The sequence below is a fragment of the Pyrus communis genome, chromosome 8, assembly GCF_041283825.1.
Source record: "Pyrus communis isolate YQ-2024b chromosome 8, ASM4128382v1, whole genome shotgun sequence".
Taxonomy (NCBI): Eukaryota; Viridiplantae; Streptophyta; class Magnoliopsida; order Rosales; family Rosaceae; genus Pyrus; species Pyrus communis.
Window position 1 is genome coordinate 14,640,565 of NC_142572.1, and position 20,483 is coordinate 14,661,047.

At 35.5% G+C, this 20,483-nt stretch overlaps 1 protein-coding gene across 1 annotated transcript; it reads right to left on the minus strand.

Annotated features, from left to right (window-relative positions):
* Positions 1-319: 319 nt before the first annotated feature.
* Positions 320-6,548, minus strand: LOC137716718 (uncharacterized). Its single transcript, XM_068456098.2, has 10 exons — positions 6,292-6,548; positions 6,111-6,155; positions 5,861-5,909; positions 5,700-5,748; positions 5,252-5,314; positions 4,288-4,358; positions 3,021-3,079; positions 2,480-2,537; positions 716-1,532; positions 320-602 (listed from the first exon to the last, which is right to left on the minus strand). Coding segments are annotated over exons 5-9 (576 nt in total). The 5' UTR covers positions 5,254-5,314; positions 5,700-5,748; positions 5,861-5,909; positions 6,111-6,155; positions 6,292-6,548; the 3' UTR covers positions 320-602; positions 716-1,146.
* Between the last annotated feature and the right edge of the window lie 13,935 nt (positions 6,549-20,483).

Genomic DNA, 20,483 nt, shown 5'->3' on the forward strand with positions numbered 1-20,483 from the left:
TGGGAAAAGGACCACACATATCCGAATGGATTATTTCCAAAGGTTTTTAGACTTCTTGTTGAATTTTTCTTCCTTGTATTGGTTAATTTTCCCTTAAAACAATTAACACAATTGACCAAGTCACTGAAGTCCAAGTTTGGTAAAATTCCTTCTTTTATTAACCGTTCCATTCTCGCCCTAGAAATGTGGCCTAGTCTACGGTGCCAGAGCATGGAAGAATTCTCATTCAAACTCAATCTTTTAGTTGGCAATGTTGAAATCACATTTAGGCAATCCTCATCATTTGAAACTGAGAAAAGCAGACGTCATAAATCATGCATTACGAAACAAATTCCAGGTATTTCACTTGGATTATTTTTCATAAAAATCCTTACACTTTCAATGTCACCACTAAAAGCAAATCCGGACTTCACAAATTGAGAAGCAGAAATTAAATTCCTTCTTAAAGAAGGTACATAAAGAACATCACTCACTTCTAAAATAAAACCACTTGAAAGCTTTAGCTTGAGGTTGCCTATCGCTTCCACAGCTACTTTATTTCCATTGCCAACATAAACTTGAAAATCTTCACTTCTTTTTGTTATACTTCCTCTTGTGAACCCCTGCAACGAATTGGTGATATGAACCGAACAACCAGTGTCAAACCACCAAGAATTTGGAGGGACTTCAACAAGATTAGTTTCAAAACACACAAAAATTTCAACAAAATTTGTACCTTTCTTATTTTTCCAAATCTTTCGTTTGTCACAATCCCTTTTCATGTGCCCAAGCTTTTTGCAAAAATAACACTTGATTTTGTCCATGTAATCCATATGTGTCACGGGTCCTTTAGAGGAGGATGCATATGGTGCAGAAGTGAAATTATTTTCAAGATTAGGGACCTTACCAGAGTTGTAAGCCACTGTCTTACCCTTGTCAGCATGCACCATATTAATGGTGTGAAAAACTTCATCCCTTTTGATTCTAGCTTCTTCCTGTGCACAGATTGAGATCAAGTCATCCAATGCCCATTTCTCCTTCTGAGTATTATAGGAGATCTTCACTTGGTTGAATTTTGGAGGCAACGAATTCAGGGCCATGTGGACTATGAATGAATCGTCAATGGGAACATCCAATTCTCTGAGTTTGACAGCAGTCTCAACAAGTTTAAGAATGTGCTCGCACACTCTTATTCTCATCAACTTTCAGGGTTGTCAAGGTCGTCATCAAATCTCCCATTTGTGCCTTCTCAGACTCTCTAAACTTCACTCCCACAGCTTCCAAGAAATCTTTAGCTTTGTCACATGCTGCGAAGCCACCCCTCACTGTATCACTCATAGTCCTCTTCATCACCATCAAAGCCATTCTATTAGCCTTCTCCCATTTTTCAAATTTCATCCTCTGATCAGGAGTTGAATCATCAGTTAATGGTGCTGGTTCATCTTCTCTCAAGGCCAAATCAAGGTCCATTAGCCCTAGCACAATCTCAACATCTTCTCTCCACTTTTTGTAATTCCCTCCGCTCAAGGGTTGAATGGAAGACAAGTTCAAAGCTGAGGAAGACACCAAAATAAACAAATTAAATTATTCAAATGCATGTTTATATCATGCCTTTAAGCTAGAGATATGAACTGCCATTATTTCCTCATTGTACAGCCACCATTCACATGATCGTTTATGCAATTTTTTTTTTTAATCGAGTCTTTGGACTAACACATAGATTGATCAATATGACCCAGTACACTGATTAAAACTCTCGACAATTCATACATACTTCTCTTTAGAAAAGAATGTTGACACTTTATGAGTTTTGAATCAACATTCATTAATTCCAAATAAAATGAAAAATACGAAACTATGGACTAGGACTAGTTAAGCCTGCTCTGATACCAAATGTTGGAAGATTCACACACTTAACTGATAACACTAGTCACATAAGAGATGAATGATCAAAGCATTTTTACCTGAGGAAGACATCGTCAATGGTTGCTACAGAAAACTCTTCTACTCACTGAAAGCCTTATGATCTTATGGTGATAGAACCCTAATCTCATAACGTATCTTTGTGAGCAGGGAATTTCTGCATTTATAGAGGCAAGGCAGCCAACTTCCATCTATCGTGGAAGTGTGGTTATTGACCCGTTGCCTCAAATCCCAGTAGATGTGGAGTGATGAAATATCAGTTGAAATAAAGAGGTTATTTCCCAGTATTTAGAATGTGTTTCCACAATAATAGGACATTAACTTTTCCATGTATTAAAACTCTTGAGAATTATATTATCAACACATAACCTCTCCTTTATCACAACTTGTTAAGTCCACATAGGATTCTTACACAACTATCAACCTTCAGTTTGCTTATGGAATATTTCACATGGCAGACAATGACGTCAGATAGAACATAACCCTTTTTTAGATAGAAAAATGAGTCAAATGACATGATACTATACAAGACACATAAGATACTAACTAATTGAAAATCAATTACTTCACAGCATACCAGCATAAGATATCTCATAGAGTTTGCCAATTCTTGCCCCTTCCAAACAAGTAGTCACCTGCCCACAGATTAAACCAATATTCAGGAAACTTCTCACCAAAACAATACTCAATAAGTTTATGAAATCAAGATTACCATATGTATATGCTACATCTAATATATAAACTCTACAACCAGATTATAACCAAATAATCTTGAATCCTGGCATCAATGTTCGTATTTATGTTCACTCTTAATTAGAAACTGCATCTACAAGAAATTATTAAATTATCAGGAACCAATGGGCAACAATGTTAAAATTCAGGAACGAGTGGACAACAATGCAGAGTTATTCTTTGACCAAAAAGACTACTTTGCTGGCATAGTGAGGGCTCCTCCTGTGACTGATTGAAACAAACTTTTCAAATTCCTTATTTCCGATTTTATATGTAATTCTTAGGGTAATTTGAGTGATTGAAACAAAGGCAAATTCTAACATCAAAAGTTTAAGCCCACAGTAAATCTCAATCACTTTAGCATTGAAACTTGAAAGGAACCATACCCGCTCTCTTATTGTAGCCAGTAGACCATCGTTCCATCGTTCACCATCCAAATAATTCTCTACAAAAGATATATTTCAATTCTTAATCAAACCAGAAGATAAACCAAAGTCTTCTCATAAGTTAACCCAAACAATACACAACTCAGGGATGGACCCATGTGAAGGCTCCCTTGGGCTGTAGCACAAGTCAGTTGTAGGAAGCCAAGCCGAAAATCATGCAATAGCCCACCTTACTAATTAATTGTGGTTTCAACCAATGTATGAGAAGTCTACACCAGCGTAACATCGTTTTAATTTTAAGAAATCCAGCCAACTATTCATCATATAAATGCAAAATAGAAGACCAAGTCCCAAAACTACCCAATAGACACAAGCTCTCTCATCTTTTCTCTGCTATCATAATATAAAAACAAGAAAGCGTAAAGGAAGAAGAGTTTGGGGGTTGATTAATATGCTTGGTTGACAATAAGTAGTTCATTTTCATTCTTTTGTATATATTTATTTTTACTCAATACTCAAAAAGGGTTATGCTTCAACGGGCAAGACTTGCACCTCACCTTACAAAACATTAAACGCATTGCTTTTCACCTGCATTTTAAAACATTGATTAAAACTAAATTGTTGTCAAGTTTAATTTATTGTGAGGAGTTGCTCTATAGATTTAATATTTTGGTTTAAATGCTGCTGGAAATAAAAAAATAATTCTTTTGAGTTGTAGCCCTACCCGAAATTAAATCCTGGCTTCATCCCTAACACAACTCCTTAATGAATAGGACCACTTGGAAAAAAAAAACATTCAGAATATTCGATGAGTTATATTGTTTAATTCTAGCTTAATATCACATCGGTTAATTATAAATTCAGCTTAAGTTATCCATTAGAACCATAACTTTGAGCAATACAGTAGTTCCAACACAGGTGAGCCATCAAGACAGCAAACTAATTTGTCCCTTGTGGGACTGGGGACATGACAGTCTTCCCCTCTAGTCGCTGGTAACCTCATCAAGAGAAGGTTCAATCACACTCACACAGTTAGCCATGACAGGCTTTTGGGTTCCTTAGACATGTATATACCAAAGATCCACAGTGCACAAATGATGAGGGACTGAGGTATCACACCAGTACACCACAGATGTGCCCTCATCCAACAGCATTTAGAAACCCGTGAGGAAAAGATAAAGTAACTTGACATAATGCAAAGCTAGATTCTACTGATTACAATTACATTTGAAATGAAGCATTAAACGCAACACTTTTTCAAAGATACCTTGAGTTTGTGAAGCCCGTGCATCTTCAAATTCCTTCTGTAGACTCTCATAAATTATCTTGTTGGCATCCCTGTTAAAACAATAGAATCATAAAGGCATTAGTAGTAGTAATATACAAGTCCATCAAGAATTATGATACTATTTCTGTTATGTATCAACATATTTACAGGCATGACCAAGATACACAAACCAAACACATGCTGAAATACAAGGTGCGCAGCACAACAGCACAATTAGCAGAAAATACATGACCAAGATATACACGCCAAACACATGAAAATAAAAGGTGCTCTGCAATGTACAATTACAGTAGCCTAACTGGAATAATGCTGAACAAGGGCTCCTTTTTCTTTGGAGACACTCGGGCACATACATAAAATCGTCTTCAAATGCTTAGACGCATATCCACATTTTCATAAATAAATAAACGAAGAAAAGTGCACTTGCCGAGTATTTTATTTTCACTGGTGTATTTAATGTGTAAGCATGTATGCACGTATGCATGTGTCTGCATATATATGTATGCACATATATCCTCACATATACAAGATAAATAGTACTAAAGCTATATGCAAAAAGATTAGACAACCCCTTTACTACTAAGTCAGTTAAGACATCTATAACATTTAATCACAAGAAGCCTGACAACAATAATGCGCGTTTTTTATAATATTCAGAAGGCTGAAATTTTTTATTTAAGTTTGAAATGGCCCAAATGGGTGCTTAAAATCACGTATCATTCATCATATTCATACCTACTATTTTATTATATTAAACAAATTCTTCTGGATATTTCAAGAACACAAAATTGAATTACCAATTCCAGAATCCACAAGTATCACCATCAGGTTATTCAGAAAATTTGTTAGTCCTTTTCGGAAGGTTATTCGGAAATTCACTAACATATGAATCACAATCAAATACACTCAAAATGGAAAGATATGAAGCAACAATGCTACGCACATTTGTTAGATAATCAAGGAACAACTGAACTCCATTTGGGTGAGGCCAAAGCATCTAAAATGCCTGCATTTATAAACATAAACATACAATAAGAATTCTAAGTAGATTTGTTACTTCCTTCTTCCACTCTTTAATGATATTCCTTTCTCCTATTTCGTTGCACACATACTCTCTAAATACGATTTAGTAAGTGAAACTCTAGGAAAGCAGGTATGAGAAAGAAAACGAAAACAAAGGAAACAAAGTTTACAAAAACCATGTATCATTGAGCCTAGAGGAGCGTCGCCAAAAAGGCCTTGTATTTGAAGTCACTCAAAATTATTTCTCAACATACAAGCACTCCATAATATTTTAAAGCAAGAACAGTTCCATAAAATTATACTATGATCTCAAAATAACCAAAAACATGGTGAATAAAGACTTAACAATTGCTCCACGAATACTTTACCTAGAAAGACGCTCTGCTAACTCGCTATGCCCTTTGAGAACATTTGTCCCTGTCAAGCACAAGAAAAGCTTCAATGGCTTCACAACAAGCAACAATTCTTTGTGAACATTTGTATAAAAGAACAGGGACGAATAAATATGAATACGAAAAATGTTGCTTACATCAAGCTCGTATGGCGTCTAACGAAATATCTTCCTCTTGCATATAACTCTGTTACAAAACACCACAAAAGTATAATCTTTGTGACAAAAACATACAAAACACCAAAGCACTAACAAGTAACAACAATTTTACTGTGCCACAAAAAAAAAAAAAAAAAAAAACACTTCAATTAACTAAAAAAAAAAATTGAAATTTAAAAATAACACACTACAAAATAAATTAAAAATTAAAAGAGATAATAACCATTACCATTTCTCCCATTAGGGTATCGGAACGTCCTCTGCTATTCAATTGCTGCATTATTTAACAGAAATGGTGAAGAAATTCATATAAAATATGAAGTAGGAAATCGAAAAATCCAATCAATTTCTCAGCAAAAGTAACAAATTGCAGTAACGTTAAATGGAGAGTTGAAAACGGAAAAACTGACCCTGCGAGATGGGTTTCCGAGATACACCATCTTCCTCGGTCTCCGCTTCAAAAGCTCTTCTGCATCGTCGCTGTAACCCATTCTTCACAGGAGAGAGAGAGAGAAGAAGAAGAAGCTCTGATTGGGTCGGACTAACCCGGAAGCAAACAAATTAGGGATTTGTCGAAAGCGGTTTAAAATTACTCGACTCGAACCCGAGAATACAGTCGGCTAACGAACTGGGCCGCCAAGTTAAACTTCCGTACCCTTTGCTCGCAGACAGGGCCGCCACGAAATTCAACTTAGGTCCTGTTTGGCACACCATATAACACATCGGATAGTACTAATAATACAAAATACGATGTTTGGTATCCGTTTGTATTAAATAGTCACCTGATTAAACAATCTGGTCCCATCTACTTTATATGGTAAAAGGAAAAATATGTTACAGTCTTATTAGATTAGAAATATGATTGTGTAAATCCTATCATATTTGGGATATCCTTGTGGGATTTTACCGTATCTCTTAGACTATATATTATCCTATTAGAGTTGTAATCCTAATAGGATAAAGATCTTCTCTACTACTATAAATAAAGGTATAATAGGTGAGATATACACATCTCTCTCTTTTCTCTCGATTGTGCCACACCCCCGCCGCACCCCCTCTCTCTGTCCTTTATATGATTCAGTAAATTAGGCCTACAACACATTATCAACATGTTATTGACGCTGCACTAAAGAGAGTTTATTCTTCAATCAGGGAAGTATTACGTTTTAATCATTCTTTTTATGATTAATTTATTATTTTATTAAATTGATTTCATGCTATTAATTCAATTTAATTTTTCTTTGTTGAACATGATACAACACATTGGAGATGCAATTCTGGCTTTTAGGGAAGGATCTTCTACAAATTTAAAGGCTCAGTTATTATCTACCAATCAGGTTCTTTTAAAATAAATTAAGATATTTAATACGACCATGAAGCATGAAAACATTTCTCATGATGCATGAATCCCCTATATTTATATTTTCCTTCCGTTATATATATTGCGTATGTTTTCATATAATTGTCAATAAATATGTATATATACACACATTCATGCATTATGCAATTATAAATCGCTATGTGAAATTTGTGAGTCAAAAAATTGAAAGAAGATAAAAGCAATCTTGGGTTTTTCCAAAACCTAGAAATTAGAAGAAAAACAAAAAAAAGAAAAAATTATCTGGGCTTGCTGCAAGTATGACAAACCAGGCCGAACGCATAAGTTCTTCACGACTGGGCCTGCAGCTTCAATCTGTGCCAGCCTCATAAGAAGTCAGCTTTGCTGGGCTTCTGCCTTCAGCCCACACCTGGCCTGCCTCCCTTTTATCTCTACAGCCTGCAGCTGTATCCTTGGATCCATGTGACTTGGCACAATCACTGCTCTCTCCATGCAGCAGCTGCTGTTGGGCTTGCAACTCCAGCAGCCTGCACCAATCGACCATGTATGGTTCGATCTATTGAATTAATTAAAATGACCAGCACTGTACTAATCTTACAAGACATCCAAAATTATTGGCCTGAAGCCCACTTTTGGATATTAACGATTTAATATTTTATTTCTTTTCTTTGGACCATTAACTCCCTTTTGTAGTCCCAAAGTACTCACACTTGAGTTCCTGAAACAACCCAAATCCACTACACTTAGTTGTATATTGTATTATATGTTCTTATAGGTGCCTCATTTTTATGAACCAGAAGTTCATAAGTAAATTCTGTAGTTTCGAATTTAGTGCTTTTGAAACCTGAAGTTTTCATAAAACAATATATCCATGAAAAACCGATTTTTTTTCATGTAAACCATGTCTTAGAACCCGAATGTTCTAACTTTGATGCTTATAGATATTTTATTTTCTATAGGACCAATCACAATCTTGTTCCCTCCATTCAGTGGATTGTCGTACCATAACAAGTTCGAATTCACTGATTTGGATGTTTCTTGACCGAAACCACTTCATGCGAGTACAAGACTTGAATTTCCACTTGATTATCAAGAAACTAAGTAACCATTGAAGCCAACAATGACATGGAAGAGCTGAATAAGCATTCACCATGATCTTTACTCGAAGACTTATGCCCCAAGCATTACCAATGGAAATACCTCCCAAACGAGGATTTCATGGCTCTTTGGCTCGCTTCTACAACCCATTTAATCATGAACAATATTGCCTGAAGCACACCATGATTACGTCCATGAATGAGTACAACTTTGAAGTTTAATAAATCCGATCGAATTTGACTAGAGAATGTTTTTCTCATCCTTCCATGTTTCTAACTCGCTTCTGAAGCAGCAGTGTAAAGAGCAGAAGTTTACCAAATTCTAGGATATGATTACTATCACAGATATGAGAGAACGGTATAAACTCAGCTTAGGCTGGAGTCTATCGAATGCTGGTGCCCTGCTTCAGCAGGGATGCACCGAAAGGCATGCCCTACTCTGGCAAAGGCCTACCTAACAAACCCTTCCAGCTTCGGCTGGAGCTTACCGAACCCAAGTCTGTGTCTGTGTCTCTCATAATCCAAATTTGAGTTTGTTTTTTACAACGTATGGTAGAATCAAGGCCAGCCAAGGTGTGTCATCATGCTTGAAGAATGAACCTTGGCAACTAAAACCTATAACTTTGAATAAAAGATAGCATTCCCGAACCTCAACCCTGCAGAATCTACTTATAAAAGATAGCACATTTTATTTTTTCAATAAATTGTAAGAAACTTATTGAATACTTAAAGGAACACACATTATATATTTGTTTTCCCTGTTTTCATTATGTTCCAATAGTTCATAATATATAAGTCATTCTATTTTGTAGTTTATAATGAAATCATATATATTTTGAGTATAAACAAACACTTATTTATATGAAATATAATAGATTTAATTAAATCTGCCTAGTTCGCCTACGTGCCTGCCTAGCAGCCTAGGCACTAAGCCCCAGACCGCCGCCCGACTAGCACCTAACATCTTTTAGAACCTAAGGATATGAATCTTTGTCGATTACGATTCTCCTTCACAGTAGCTCTTTTAGAGCCCTTGCAAGTGATCTTTTTACCGCTCATTTGCAAATTGTCACTTCAATGTGATAGTCTTCTGGCCGTTAGGAGGAGATAAGAAGGTCAAAGTTCCTGTAGAACGATGTGAATTTGCATGCACAATGCCCACTATGTCTTATCTCGATCCCCGTACAACACAAATATGATAAGCAAGTGCGATGTATTCTAGCTTTCAGAATGTTGCTTCAGACGTATTCGTCTGATCTAGCTAAAGTGACGAGATTATATACTAGCTGCAAACATGCCTGCAAGGATAGACGTACTTAATGGACATCGACTTAACATCCTTGAAGGATGTGCTGCCCCTAAATAATAGTTTGGCCATCTTTGTTGGACGGTCCGGTACATAGGTAGATAGCCAATCAATCTGTCTCAGCTTGAAGCACAACAGATCACTCAGTTTATAGGATTCACTTCCCTAGAAGAGGAAGGTCGCGATACAAAATGAATCCATACTCGATCGCTGTCTCAAATCATTTCCATCTCATAAGATTAATTTGGATTACTCTTAAGACTTGAAGTTCTTGGTCCAGTATACTAGTTTGGATGAGATAATGGAATTGGAAGGATAATGATGTTTTCATTTATATGGTAGTTACCGACTTAAATGAAAAGCGACAATATCGAACTGTATTCCATTGATTAGTGACAACGTAAAACTGATTGGACAACCAAAATTACAATCGAGGTTAAATTCCTTACCAAAGTGTGTTTAGACCTATAGTTCCTACACTGTCTAAGGTAATCTTGTTATGTTACAAGTGGGAAAGAAAGCGTAATGAGATTAATCAAATAGTGCGATATGATACACACCATATGGTGCAAGGTTTCTCTCAAACGCTATATGATTGATTTCAGCATTATGAAATGTGGTTAGTGTTTCTCTATAAGGGATATCGATACGGAGATGTGTATGTAAGTTCCCAAAGAATTACATGGACTGGTTCAAATAGTTTCAAACCATGGAACACCTTCTTAACTCATTTGAGGCGTTCACTTACGGATTGAAGCAATTATGCGGATGTGGTATACCCATCTAAGTGATTATTTGATTAGTTAAGGATATAAATTATACCCTTGCATGTTAAACTATGAAGTCTTATTTTGAATTGCTAAAGTTACAGTTTATGTCAAATGACATGAATCTCACTAAGACTCTAGAAGAGCTTGAGAAAACTGTCTCGCACCTGAAGATGGAATTTGAGATAAAGGACCTTGCGAAAACTCGTTTATGCCTTAACCTGAAGTTCAAGTGTTGTTATGGCGGTACTTTGGTCTACCAGTCGAACTACACCCCAAAGGTGTTACCTTTTGAGTATACCTATGATATTCTATATGCTATATGCAAATGAGACCCTTGAAGAGGTTATGGAATCCAAAGTTCCATATCTAAGTTCAACTTTGTGCTTTGTTGTACTTAGCTCATTGTATTTGATAGGACATCTCATTCGATGTTGATATATTAGTAAAGATACAGCATCGCGCCTACACGCATCCACTGAATTAGTATTAAAGACGTTTCCAGTTACCCCGAATGTACTATGGATTTAGGCAAATCCCAATGCATCCCAAGCAGATCCGACCCCCTTGATCCTCGGAATGATGTTTGTCTTGCTTGTTATGTTGATGATGGTTACTTATCAAACCCGCACAAGGCACATCCCCGAATGGTTATGTCTTTACCATTATGGATATCGCAATATCTTGGAAGTCCACGATATAACCTTAGTTGCGAAATCTTCAAATCGTTTCAAGACTCACCTCACTTCACTTCGCCACATGTGAGACATGGTTGAGAGTTTTGTTTAAGCATATTCGAAGTACTTGTTATTTCCATCCATCGTTGAGTCCTAATGACGATCCATGAAGACTATACCGTATGTATCCACCTGACTAAGACTTGATACATCAACGAAGTCAATGCCAAAACATATTACGTCTACATCACAACAAAGCATCAGGAGATCAAAGTCATGCAAGCCGATCCCAGACAACCTTGCCTACCTCTACACGACGTCATTGTCGAACTCAACCTTCCAGAAACTTGTCCGAGGAATTGGTTTGCTTAACTATTCATATGTAATGCTTGTAGTTCTCATTTGGAAGTTCTGTCAAACTCAGGGGGAGTATCCAAAAGTATACTCACTTTATCTTAATGTATTCTTTTTCCCTACGCTTAGGAGCATTTTCCCACTGGGTTTTTGCTACCTAACTAGGTTTTGATGAAGCACCCATTCTGGGCTGGTCATACCCTTGTGAACTATTCTACTTGCATCCAGAAGACATATAGTTTTGACTTAATGCAACTTCTCACTTTTCTCCTTAGTCTGTGGGTTTTTATCCCACCTTGGGTTTTACCATAGCGAGGTTTTGTGAGTTTTACCTTTTATGCATTCTTCCGTTGATTTGAGACTTGCATACACACATTGTGCCGACGACTTCATCAATTGTACTTACTTCATCGATGAAGACCTGATGCACCATTTGTTTGAGTATTTACACACTCAAGGGGGAGTGTTACAATCCTATTAGATTAGGAATGTGATTATGTAAATCCTATCATATCTGGGATATCCTTGTGAGATTCTACTATATCTCTTAGACTAGATATTATCCTATTAGAGTTTTAATGCTATTAGGGTAAGGATTTAATCTTCCCTACTATTATAAATAAAAGGTATAATGGGATGAGATAATATACACATCACAATTACACATCTCTCTCTTTCTCTCTATTGTGCCGCACCCCCTCTCTCTCTGTCCTTTATATGATTCAGTAAATTAGGCCTACAACAAAATATACATATTTAAAAAAAAAGAAAAAAGAAAAAAAAAGCATGCTTTCTTGACCTAACCAAGAAAAACAAAGAAAATTCAGTTTTTTTAGACAACATAACTAAATAGCTACAAGATTCGGACAAATTCACAAATATTGTAAAATTAAGCTTTCGAATAACATCATATATAATTTTGAAAATTTCAATTGCATTCTCATTTTTATTTACATTTTTAATCCGAGAATACATCTGGGATTGAATTTGAAAAAATAAAATAAAATTTAAGCTTAAAAATGGTGAGGTGCTAAAATGTGCATTAGTAGTTAGTCACATAAATAATAACATTCATCATTATAGAAGGTTTACTCATATTTGGGGTCATTATTGTCGTTATTTTTCTGTTTTTTTGTCATTTTTTTTAACGAACGATATTATCTACATTAAAAAAGTGCGGAAGAGGTTAAACCTTACAATAAACTAGCAATAAAGTGGTTCAAATCCGTCTTTGGCGAGAATCAAACCTAAGACCTCTCACCTACAAATAAAGAGGAATACTAATCTGCATTGTCACTGAATTAATGAAATATTAATTTTTCAAATTGTATTGTTTTGAGGGTTGTAATTATTTTTGTTTCAATTATTATATATCACTCTCATTCATTTTAAAAAATAAATTATGATGGTCAATTTAGAAAACAATATTTTTTTGCTAATTTATATTACAAATAGTTCACTTTAAAAAAAATAATTAATTTTTGTCTCAATTTTATCTGTCTGTGGTCTCTTTGATATATATATATATATATATATATATATATATATATATGACAAACTGTTCATGCACATTCTATACACCCCATGCACAAAAGTGAAATGACAAAAATACCCACACATAAATTGGAAAAACTAACAGCTCATTGTATCATTTTTCTGATTTCGAAGTTGGGGATGTCGAGAAAGAGAGTTGTGAGTTGTGGCCTTTTGGGTTGAGCTCAGATGTGTGAGCTTTGATTTCGAAGAGAGGGAAGTGGAGAGAGAGGTAAGAAGAGTGATCTATGTTTAAGGTTGAGCTCATAGCTCTGGTTTCAAATATAGGGATGTCGAGAGAGATGTGAGAAGAGTGAGGTCAGGGTTTTTGGGTTTGAGCTAAGATCTGTGAGCTATGTGTGTTAATCTTCCATAACCAGCCACAACAACTTCTCTCATCCTTAAAGATAGGATGTTTATACCATATTTTTCTGTTTTGCCCGGAAAATTTCATTTTTTCGGGCAACTGAAGCATCGACAACAATAATAAGGTAAGGTGTTTAATTCCAAGTTCCTACATCAATGATTTATGGAATATATGGCTATTTATAAGATGAATTAGTACTTAGAAGTTCAATTAGGGTTTGTGTTTCATATTGGGGGCTATGGGTTGTGGAAAAAACTTTATTTTTGACGCACTAGAATACTGGGTGTGTTCTAATTTCTATTTCAAGTGATTAAATTGCAGAAATTTATGAAATTTTTTTCTCTATGTGGTATGTGCATGGTGTGCAAGACTATAACTTAATATAAGAAGCGGGAATGTTCATTAATTATGATGCACGTATGTTGTGCTCAAGAGCGGAGCCAGGATTTTTTTCTTGGGTGGGCTAGTTAAAAATAGTACCATAAAATCATATATTTATTTTTTTTGCTTATATAAAATTATATAATAATCAATATAAAAAAAATAACAATATAATATAAACTATTCTCAAAATTATAACTGTAACCGATAAATTCAAGGACAATATAAATAATTAACCTACTAATTAAAATCAAGAATAAGCAAATAAAGAGATTAAGAACGTACCACAGGTGACATTCATTGGAATATTGCAACGGAAAGTCAGGAATTGTGGAGATAGGGATTTAATTGTGTATTTAAAGAACTTATTAATCTTTTCTTGAGTAAGAAGTACAGAGGCTAAATTACATAGAGTAAATGATCTTTTTCTTTAAAGAATAGGATTAAGGGGGACTGCAGATAGAACTATTTATAATTTTTAGCATAAAACATATTATTTACTACCTCTCCTCTACTAAATATGTGACATCCCACATCGCCCAGGGGAGTGATCCTTAAATGTATATTCCCATCTCTACCTAGCACGAGGCCTTTTGGGAGCTCACTGGCTTCGGGTTCCGTAGGAACTCCGAAGTTAAGCGAGAAGAGGGCTAGAGCAATCCCATGATGGGTGACCCATTGGGAAGTTGCTCGTGAGTTCCCAAAAACAAAACCGTGAGGGAATGGTAAGCCCAAAGCGGACAATATCGTGCTACGGTGGTGGAGCGGGCCCGGGAAGTGATCCGCCCCGGGCCCGTTAAATAATAATATGTATTGAAATTGAGTAGGCTGTAAGCACGAGTTTACAAAAGAATAGATCTATTAACAAGCCCAGTTTTATTTCCAACATAGCCTTATTAATAGGCTTTTTATATTAACAACCCACAAAATGTAGAATGCACCCCATATTAAAATTTAATATTAAATGACTTATTTATCCCACTATGCAATGACAATTTTGACCTTATTAGGTTTTTTAAAAAAAAAAAAAATTATAAATACACCCCAAATCACTTTTAGTGTATTATTTATCTTCTCAACTATCAAAACCCTTCCTTCCTCCATTGTTGAACAAAACCCTAACCAATGAAACTATAAACATGTTGATTGAGAAAAATTATTTTTGACGAATGGAACATGAAATCGATGTTTCAGAAGCTTCACATGAGGTAAGACTTCATATTTTTCATTGTTTTAGTGATTTCGATGACATCGATAATTATTTAATCTTGCTTTTGTTGCGTTATTTAAACTTTTATATTCATATTCATCTTTTAAGGTTCATATTAATCTTGCGTACCCAGTAACATGAATCATATTAGTGCTAGAGGCATATACTACTTCTAAAAATTGAGGATAGCCATTCTCCACAGGAACTCCTACTCTCAATCTTTTGCCGTTTGTCGGGATCTCCCATCCTTTAGGAACTGAGGCAGAATCTCCAGGCCATATAATAGGTCCAACATTGGATTTAGAAGTTGAATAAGGATCACTTGTGTTTTTCGAATTAGCACGCGTTAATAGGATGATTTCAAACTATACTATGATGATTTCAAATCTTCATTTTGAAATCATTTTGCAAACTAAACGTTTAGATGATTTGAAATCTTTAGGCAAACTAAACATTCGTATAGTTAGATTCAATCCCTAAAAATTAAAAATGAGTGTTATAAGATTTGAGAAATGTGGGGTGTAAAGAAAATTTGGGGTGTATGTACAAAATATAAGATGTATATTGAGAATGTGGGTGTGGGGGTATTATGGGAAAGTATGTGGGGTGTATTAATATAATTTTTAAGTGAAAAAGCAAATGTAGGGTTTATTCAACAATTTGTTGGGTGTTAATATAATAAGCCCATTAAAATTTTGTCAATGATCATCTTCAATTTATTCGATCCGAACAACCGATAATTAATAGAGGTGTGTAAGAAGTAAAAATGAGTGCATAGATAGCACTACCCTTACAGAAAACCCCCCTGGGCTACAACCCACCTTAGCCTTGTGGGTTGCTACGCCATTGGTTGTGCTCCGAAATTTAGCTAGTATGACCACAACCTAGTTGTTGCCCAACCTTGGTGGAAAAAAAAAATTAAAAAAAAAGGTTAGAGGATGTTAAGGGTCATGTGCATCCATAAAATAAGCGACAATGAGTTTTATGTTTTCCACGTGCACGGTTAAGCGGTGATTGATATACATAAGAAGACTTGCAAACTATCACTGTAACCTTATCTATGTGATCATTGTGGATTCCAAGCCAATGGTATCCACTATATGTCAATGTAACGTTAAATATGTGATCTTTATGAAATATATTTTAATTGTATCCACTATACCAATAACATGCCGTTGAAGTGTCTTATAAATGCGAAAAGCAACTCACTGCCTGATCTCTAATTTTGTGCATAGCATGTGCATATAGTGTATATATCGTGTACTTACAATGTATATACTGCGTATTTACATATTTGATACTTCTTCGCATTAGGGTATTTTAGGACATGGTAGGCACTAAAGATAATAAGGATAAATAGTCTTCATGTTTATTACCATATAATAGTTAGCAAATACATTGCACAACTATATTACATTACTTAACATATAATTAAACATTACAAGTCAACCACATGCTAGGCTATGCCTTCAAATTTATTCTACTATAGTTATTAAGCATACCCCTAACCGAACATGATTCGACCTCCTTCACTGTTACATAATCTTATTGTGGTTGATGCAGTTCATTTCCCTTTGCTACCTGATGAAAATCCTCAAACTCCTTGTTTGTTCCTCCTCTATCTCGGCATTTCCTTCCCGGAACGCTTGTACAACTCAATATGGTCGTGACGCTTCTAGGGCAATTCAAACTTTAAGAATAAGATCCTTTCTTGAGAAGTGTTAGCCTTCTTTTTTTGCTTGCTTGCACGATAGAATGCTTCGTTGGATTTACCGTTGAGGCCCATAGGCTATTTTTCTGCCTTCATAGATTATGGTTCCAATACTCGGCGACGCCCATTTCATAATTGAGTCTCCTACATATGATTTATATTTTCCAGTGGCGTATTTGAGTTGACATAGCTAAACGATGACGTAGGATTTGCCTTGGGGTGACCCTGAAAATGGAGGAGGTTCCATGTTGTACCACCTATGGTACTCAGTGTTACAACCCTGAGTTTCATGTCTGAACATGGACATGTTTGTGCTGTGAATTGTTTTGGCTATTTGAGAACTGGAATGCCTTTTTTTCTATGGGATTAATGGTTATTGTAAATAAGTGTGAAAAGCCCATTTATTCAAGTGTAGCATGATGTGGATGAAAACTAGTTGGGTAAAAGAGGGATTGTACTGAAAGGGTTTATGTGGTGAGGATTTGATGTATGTGGCCTATAAAAGTTGTAGGAATCTCCACCAATCTTTTTTTTGTTCCTCCTGCTACTTCATTTCCAACATATAGCTTATCAATCTTATATATGAGATCAGTGGCGGAGCCACATGGAGGCCAGGGTTAGTCTAGGCCTATCCTTGAATTTTTCTAATATATATATCAGTTGTGTGCAAGTTTAAACAATAGTAAGCGTCAGGTCAATTGGTGAGTATAGTTTGATAGTTTCAACAAGACATAAGTTCGAAACTTACTGGTTTTTAAATCTTATAGTTTGATAGTTTCAACAAGATATGGATTCGAACAATATTGAACTTCAATTCCTTTTTTGTTCTATATAATTTAGAGGAAGATCTAATTTGTTAATTTTCATTCAATGTTCTTGGTTTAAATTCCAACACATCATTTTCTTTTCCTTTAGTTTTCTCATGTACTTTTTTCTTTCTAATTGTATGACCTTTCTATTTTCTATTTTTTGTAAAAAAAAAACCGTCAAGTACCCTAAAAAACTAGCCATCAAGGAGCCTAAAAAACTAGCCATAATTGCAAAAAACCATCAATTAGTAGTAGTAGTAGACGACGCCCAATGTGTCATCATTACCATGCAAATCAAATTATTAAGAGCCTATATCTACCTTGTCTTATCACTAAACCCTATGTCTACCTTGTCTTATCACTAAGTCTTATGGAGTCATTTGGGCAGCAAGTGCTTAAGAGAGTCCCTAGGCTCATAGCACAGTCTCACTCATGTCTTTTTTGTCGCCATTTTCCCCACTCATGCATTAGTTCACCTATTAAAAGTAGGGCTGGGCACGGGCCGGGTTGGGCGGGGGATTACATTTTCTAATATAGGAACCGAATATTACCCGGCTCGGTTGAAACGGGTTGGGTCTAAGGGTCCCCCTTTTTTTTTTCTGGTTGTTTGAAAAAAAAAAATTGTACAGATTGCAAGCAAACTGCACAGATTTGCACATATTTGAATTTTGCATAGATTGCAATCTGCACAAAATTGCACAGATTGCAACTGCAGAAAGTGACATATCGCATTTATGTAGATTTTGCACAAATTCACCATTATTCACATCCAATCTAAATACAAAGTCCAACATCCAAATTCATAGATTAACAATACATCCAAAATAATAATATTACATCGTCCAACATCTAAAAATCAAATCAACATACAAAATATCCGAAAGTCCAAGACATCCAAATTCCAAGAATCAAATAATCCAAAACAACATAAACTTGACATCCGCAATAAATTTCAAATTAATATCCAAAACCACATCCAAGTTCCAACGCCCAAGTATAAACATGACATTTTTACCGTCCAACATCATATTATATATCCTCATTCAAATTGAATCATTGAAATTTAAAGTTTATTCATTTGAGTTTAAAATATTACCGCAATTCCTTTTCCTTTATTCGTTCGAGTTGCTTCAATTTCAGGAACACTTGGTGAGATGGTTGAACTTGTAGATATAGTATTTGCTCTTTTTCTTTTATATTTTACAACAAAGAACAAACGTTAATTGTAAACCAATTAATATAAAGTTATAAACCAAACTATAAAAAATAAGATAATTACCTTCTTCACACTCTTGATAAAATTCAAGCTTTGCGGGACTTGATTCATACTCAATACTGCCAATTGGTTCACTTCTTATCCAATTTTGGAGGCACATCAATGACTCCACTATTTGAGGAAGGAGACATGATCTACAAGGGTCAATTACTTTCTTTCCTCCACTTAATGCACTCTCACTGGCAACTGTTGACACTTGAATTGGCAAGACATCTTTCGCTATCAAAGCAAGTGTGGGATATATGCTCCTCCCTTTCAACTTCCACCATTTCAAAACGTCAAATTGTGAACCATGTGGTACTTTCTTTACAGTGTCAAGGAGATACCTATCCACCACATGTGCAAGCGCAATATCCTCGGTGTCTTCTAGTTCCTTCTCCCAATCATCCATGATTTGACTAAATATCATTAGATTTTCTATTGGCACACTAGAAGATGATTGTTTTAGCCTTGAAGAAGAAGTGTCAAGAACTAAATCTTCTCTACCCTTTTGTTGTGTTTGTGAATCGAAAGCTTGACTAGCATATTCATCACACATCGTCTTCAACAATGTCTTCACTTGATTACTTTTATGTTCAATCTCTTCTTCAAGAAGTTGTAATTGCTTTCTACACAAGTGCATGTAGTGCCTCAATTTGAACCTTGGGTCTAATACAAGGGCAATTACAAATATTTGATTAAGAGACTCAATTGAACCAAAATACTTTCGATATTTGGCTCTCATGTTGAATGCCATATCATGTAGCACCAAGTCTGCAGTTCTTCCAGTTTGCATATATTCAGGCAAAAAAAGTTTTTCAATCTCGTTTTCCACAGCAATGACATCATGAATAGCTGTATTAGATGTGGGATACTTACTTGCACTAACTTTCAAAGTTATAAGATAGAAGACCTTCAAAAATTCCACAAACACTTCTGCACTATCCCAATCTTCCTCCTTAGGTGGTCCAACCCTCCCTTTACCCGCCACTTCTTCTCCTTCATCATTAAACACCTTTTCACTAAAATAGGTGGTGTATATATTGGCTTCATCATCTTCGATCATCCTTTCAAATGCTTTTTTAAACTTCAAGCAAGATTCTAGTATCATGTATATGCTATTCCACCTAGTAGGCACATCCATAACAACTAGATCCCTATTATCCAACTTCTCATTCTCCACACATTTCTTGAAATAACTTAACATTCGGGGACTTGATCTCACAAACCGCACGGCATTTCTAAGAGCATCCACACTTGTATCTAATCTTTTCAACCCATGTTTGACTACCAAGTTGATAATATGAGCTAAACACCTCACATGCATAAACTTGCCATTCATAATCACTTTACTATTAGGCCATTTCTGCATTTTACGAACAACATACTCAATTGCCACCTTATTAGCCGATGCATTGTCAACTGAGATACACATTACCTTTTCAATCCCCCACTCAACCAAACATTGCTCAATCATCTTCCCTATTTCTTTGCCTTCATAACTTGAAATCAAACAAAAGTTTAGAATCCTTTTGTGCATATTCCAATCATCATCCACAAAATGAGCAGTTAACACCATGTAGTTCAAATTTTGCACACTTGTCCATGTATCAGTAGTCAAGCTCACTCTATGATTGTGTATCTCTTTTTTTAACTGATCCTTCATGCTATCATACATACTGAATAACTCCCTCACGATAGTTCTCCGAGATGGAACATGCAATCTAGGCTGGACTTTGCACATCATCTGCCTAAACCCTTCACTCTCCACAATACTAAAAGGTACCTCCTCGATC